Genomic DNA, 6,000 nt, shown 5'->3' with positions numbered 1-6,000 from the left:
GTCTCAGTCTGTTCAGGTTACTGTAAAAAAAAATCCCTTGAACTGTGTGACTTAAGTAACAGATATTTATGTTCTCACAGTTGTGCAGGCTGTAAAAAATCCATGGGGGTGGGGGGGCTGCTCTGTTCCTGGCTTGTAGATAACTGCCTTCTCTTTGTGTCCTCATATGGTCTTTCCTTAGGAGTTTGAGGAAAAATGGGGAAAAATCCATCTCTCCTTTCTCTTCTCATAAGATCACTATTCCTATCAGATGAGAACCACATCTTATGTCCTTGTTGCCCTATTTCTAAATACAATTACATTACAAGTTAAGGCATGAATTCTATGGGGCAGGGAGATAATTCAAGCAATCTCAACCACAGAATCTCCACATGCATACATTAGTTTTTAACACTATTCACCATTAAATAGAACCAGAATTCCTTCACTGCAAGTTGTTTTAGGGTGACAAAAAAAGGATAAGATAAGACTAGAACATCTTGAATTTGGTAAAATAAGCTTCTATGCAGGGTAGGTAAAATTCAGAAGGGAGAAAAGGACAAGTGAAAATGGAATGGCTAAGTTTTATACTTTTGAGCACCAAATAGTAGTGAAAACAGGAACAATAATTAATGCCACCAAAACCCAATAGTATTAAGGTTTATTAGAGTAACCATGAAATGGCACAAGTTCATAACAAAGCTGAACAGAAAATACAATCAAAACATAGCTGTTATTACAAATAATGGAAACATAAGAATATTCTTTGTCTTTATGTCTTTATGCTTGTTAATTTATCTTTTATTCATTATTGAATTTTAAAAATTAAGTTCCAAGACATAATATTATTTTATTTCTGTCATTAATTTTATGCCTGCATATAAAGCTTAGACATTTGATAGTTTTAATTTGTTTTAGCTGGAAAGAAAAAAGTATAGAACAAGTACTCCTGGAGTACTACCCCCAAGAAGAGTATCATTAATTAGCACTGATAGTAACTCAGAATAACAAGATAGAGTGTAATCAGCAAAAGTGGCCATATAATAGCTTAGTAAATAGAGTATACTCAGATATAGAGCTCAGTACTCTATTTCAAAGATATGAAATAGCAATTACTCTAATAAAATGTTAACAGAGACTTATGCTCTTATAGTGTATGACATAAAATAGCTACCAATCATATACCTTTAAAAACTACTTAAAATAAGCAATACTTACAGAAAATATAGCTCACTATGTCAAATGAGAACATGACTTAATGTCAATGATCATGTAACACTTAAGTATATAAATTCTGGAAAAGTTACCAATTTCAAAAATTAAAATCTAAAGAATTATGGTAATATAAATTTATCTAAACCTAAATTTTCTTACAAAAATCTAATAACCAGTGGCTTATGATCACATTGATTAGATACTAGGTCAGCTGTGCTAAGAAAGAGGTGATTTTGAAGTTCGGTGAGACTACTAAAAGAAAATGTATACCAATTGTTGGTTGGACTGCCTAAACCTAATAAGGCAAATCTGAGAGGGTGCAAAGAAATATTATAATCAGGATAAAAAACAGTTGAGGCCATGGTAATATTCAGTTATAAATCCTCTTACTCTTAAGGTCAATGATTAGTTTATAATCACTGTAATAGTTGTCACTTCTCTCTTTTTAAAGGTACCTAACAAATTTAAGAGACTGACTGATTAGCTTAGTAATGAAAGTGTTCCCTTCATTTGGATTCTGGCTGGTACTGCCTGGAGGTGAAAAGGGCTCCTTAAAGGAATTGGCAGTGGTAAATATTCAGCGGACTCTGTTGTGTCAAACGAATTAGAAATTTAGAGAGAAGTAATTATTGGATGAAAATAGAAAGGAGATTACACACCTATCACTAAAAGAAAAACAATAGAAAACAAAACAAGTAAACTACACAAACACAATGCAGAACCTTAAGACTAAAACCCCTGCATCTGACTGGGAATTCTAACTCTGAAAAATAAGAAGGAAAGAATTAGAATGCCACTTCTAATTTTTGTTTCCCAGTAGAAACAAGAAACAAAAAAAAAACCTTTACACACTTACTACTTTCAAATAAATTTTCTCTCACCAGTATAAATTTTTTTAATGTCAAGTAAGGTGCCCACCCACATGTAAGGCATTCCTACATTCCTTACATTCATAGGGTTTCTCACCATTATGTTTTCTCTGATGTTTTGTAAAGGATGAACTATGTCTAAAGGCCTTGCCACATGCCTTGCATTCATAAGGATTCTCACCACTATGAATTCTCTGATGTTCAATAAGGGCTGAACTGTGTCTAAAGGTCTTCCCACATACCTTACATTCATACGGTTTCTCACCACTATGAATTCTGTGATGTTGAATAAGGGCTGAAGTTACTCTAAAGAATTTCCCACATTCCTTACATTCATAAGGTTTCTGACCACTGTGAATTCTCTGATGTCTAGTAAGTTCACTGCCTACTCCAAATGCTTTCTCACATTCTTTGCATTTATAAGGTTTCTCACCAGTATGAAATCTTTGATGTCTAGTCAAGGATGAACTACTTCTAAAGACCTTTCCACATGCCTTGCATTCATAAGGTTTCTTACCAGTGTGAATTCTCTGATGTCGAGCAAGTGCTCTACAGACTCCAAAAGCCTTCCCACATTCCTTACATGCATAAGGTTTCTCTCCTGTATGAATTCTCTGATGTTCAATGAGCTGTGAATTAATTCTAAAAACCTTCTCACAGTGTATACATTTGTAGGGTTTCTCACCAGTATGTATTCTCAGATGTTCAGTGAGCTGTGAATGAAATCTAAAGTCCTTGCCACATTCCATACATTTGTAAGATTTCTCATCAGTATGGATTTTCTGATGCCGAGTAAGTTGTGCATGTACCTTAAAGGATTTCCGACAGAACGTGCATTCAAAGGGTTTCTCACCATCATTTCTTTGAAGTGGAGTAACATCTCCAGTTATTCCAAAGGTCCTTCCATATTCCTTACTTTTATAAAACTTCTCATCATGAATTCTCTGGGGTATACCAAGATCTTTATTAAAAGTAAATGTATTCCCATATTCTATATATTTACAAGGTTTCACACCAGTATGAATATTCAGTTGTAGTGTATGGGAGTTATCTATCCCAAAGGTTTTCCAACATTCATTACATTTGCAAGTTTTCTCACTAGCATGTAGTCGCTGATGTTCATCAAAGTTTGAATCACAAATGAAGACTTCCTCAAATTCCTTATAATCATAGGGCTTCTTACTGTCGTGAGTTATCTGAGGTAATTTAAGAGATTCATCATTTTTGAAATTGGGCACATCTTCAGAAATGATTGTCATTTGACTGAAATATCTCACTTGAGGTCCTTCTATTTCAATTTTGCTTTTGTTCTGCCAGTTATTTCTGAAAATGGAGCTTTTAAGGCTGAATAATTTGCTACTTTCCATTATCTCACACTGACAACCATGGTTTTCAATAACATCCTTTTCTCCAGAAAAACTCTTTGTCTCATTCCTTGACTCCAAACCTGAAAGAAAGGAAAAGAATTTTTTTCATGTGTCAAGAAAACAGTTACAGAAAGCACAGAAGACAAACTGAAAATCATTCACAGTGAGTGAATTCATTAAAATACTATTATGAAATTTGGAGAAAGATAAAGAGGTCAGAAAATGGTAAAAAGTGAACTGAGAAAATAATAGCATAATGTAAGAATGTGAGTTTTGTGATAAGGGAAGCAGACTAAGTTAGTAGATCTGAAATTTAGATGTTGATTGTCACCTGGTAAGCTTGTTCATAAGTATTAATGTTCAGGAACTCATAAAGATAAGAGTCAAAATTTATAGACATAGAACTGGTCACTGGTATCTGGTAGAGGTAATGCTAATGTAGATCAAAATTTTATACTCCCATATATATTAGTAATTTTGTGAATTTTCTCCCTATAATAAAATCCAGACAATTTATCATGGATAACAACATGCTGATTGTAAGACCTCATTTTAATCTATTGTCCTCTTTACACTAATCTTTATTCACCTCCTAGATCAAAATACATTTCCCAGCATTTAGAGCTACACACAGGATGTTTCATCTCTCACAAATGGGCTCTTTGTATGCCATCTCCTTCTCATTGTTCACTTCGAAAAATTAATTACTCTAAGAAAGGGTGTTATTAGTTGACCCTAAGTAAGTTCACGTATGTCCCTAATCCAATATTTAGTTCCTTACCCCCCTGTCCATTTTATTTAATTGGGTACTCAGTAATTTTCTCTTATACCATTTATTCCCTTATTCTTTAAGCTCCACAAGGTCAAATACAATAAATTTTATTATGTCAATGAATAATAAATCCCAAGGAAATTATATATAGTAATTTACTACAGGAAAAGTAAATCAATGGCTATAAGGATTCTAAATAAAAGTACATATACAGCTGGGCATGGTGGCTCATGCTTTGGGAGGCCAGGGCAGGAGGATCACTGAGGCTAAGAATCTGACACAACTCTGAGCAAGAGCAAGATCCTGTCTCTAAAAAATAGAAAAATATGCCAGGTGTATGGTGTGCACCTGTAGTCCCAGCTACTTGGGATGGTTAGGCAGAATGGTCACTTGAGCCTATGAGTTTGAGGTTACACTGAGCTATGTACACTGAGCTATGATGCCACAAAGATCCTGTCTCAAAAAATTTAAAAAGGGGGGTGGTGCCTGTGGTTCAGAGTAGTAGGGGGCTGGCCCCATATACCAGAGGTAGCAGGTTCAAACCCAGTCCTGGCCAAAAATTGCAAAAAAAAATTAAAAAGGGGGTAGGTATATAATACAAAGATAAATCACTGGGAAACAACAGATTGCTAGAATAATTATGTAAACGCAAGAATAATGCAATAGCTACCAATGTCTCCCAACTTTCACACTGTATTACAATGATTTTACGTATATGTATGTGTATAGGGTAGACATAAAGTTCATGTGCAATTTAAAATAGTTTAATATAGTAAATTGCACACAAACTTTATGTCCACTCTTATATGTATGATACAGTAAGATACATACATATAGTATTTATAAGTAAATGTTATCCAGTTGCTTCTACATTTGCATACAGTTTCTACCACTACTGCTTATTCCTTCACATGGAGATCCCTGATTTCCATGTGGGATAAAGAAAAGCCATGAATAGGAAGTGCCTATGGCTCAGTGGGTAGGGTGCTGGCCCCATATACTGAGGGTTACGGGTTCAAACCCAGTCCCAGCCAAACTGCAACAAAAAAATAGCTGGGCACTGTAGTGGGAGCCTGTAGTCCAGCTACTCGGGAGGCTGAGGCAAGAGAATTGCCTAAACCCAGGAGGTGGAGGTTGCTGTGAGCTGTGTGATGCCACAGCACTCTATCGAGGGCGATAAAGTGAGACTCTGTCTCTACCAAAAAAAAAAAAAGAAAAGCAATGAAGAAGAGAGGTATTATTTACTTTTCTTCAGTAGCATTTTACTATTACTCATTTGTCCTCCTGGAATCTCAGGGGCGGAGGCAATATGGCTGACTGGAGCCAGCCTTCCACAGAGGCTCCCGTCCAGAAGGACAGAAGTTTAGCAAGTAACCTGGTGGATTAGAGGTGAGCCAAGAGAGAAGGTTGAAGAATGCACATCAATCCTGATGAGGCCAGCTGCGACCCCAAGGATACAAACAAAAGGTACAAAATCCATCGTCAAGCGGACAGGAGTCCCCTCCCCCATGAGAACAGCTCACAGTACTCCATAGAAACAAGCGAGCAGAGTTCAAAAGTCCTCCCATTTTATCCCATGGGAGAGACCCTCTAAAAATCAGACTTCCTTCCCCTACTAGGGTGCCATGGCACTCCTGCCAGGCATAAAACTGTATAAAACTATATATATTCTCTACTTGCAATTCTGAACTCCCAGCACTCCCCTCCACTCTCACTCCAAGGTCTGAAAGCCTGTCCCCCAGGAGTCCAGATTCTTTAGTATTTTCTCGAGAGGTGTGGACAGGGCATGGACTGCTGC

At 36.3% G+C, this 6,000-nt stretch overlaps 1 protein-coding gene across 5 annotated transcripts in view; it reads right to left on the bottom strand.

Annotated features, from left to right (window-relative positions):
• Positions 1–768: 768 nt before the first annotated feature.
• Positions 769–6,000, bottom strand: part of ZNF529 (zinc finger protein 529) — a 29,401-nt gene continuing 24,169 nt past the window's right edge. For all 5 annotated transcript variants that reach the window (XM_053605092.1, XM_053605089.1, XM_053605091.1 and 2 more), the window contains one exon: positions 769–3,510. In XM_053605092.1, the coding sequence (XP_053461067.1) occupies positions 2,096–3,510 (1,415 nt within the window). In that variant the 3' untranslated portion in view covers positions 769–2,095. The remainder of the gene's footprint in view (positions 3,511–6,000) is intronic.

The sequence above is a fragment of the Nycticebus coucang genome, chromosome 10 (genome assembly GCF_027406575.1).
Source record: "Nycticebus coucang isolate mNycCou1 chromosome 10, mNycCou1.pri, whole genome shotgun sequence".
In the NCBI taxonomy this organism is placed as follows: Eukaryota; Metazoa; Chordata; class Mammalia; order Primates; family Lorisidae; genus Nycticebus; species Nycticebus coucang.
The sequence above is the reverse complement of the archived record's forward strand: the minus strand, read 5'-3'. Positions and strand labels throughout refer to the sequence as shown.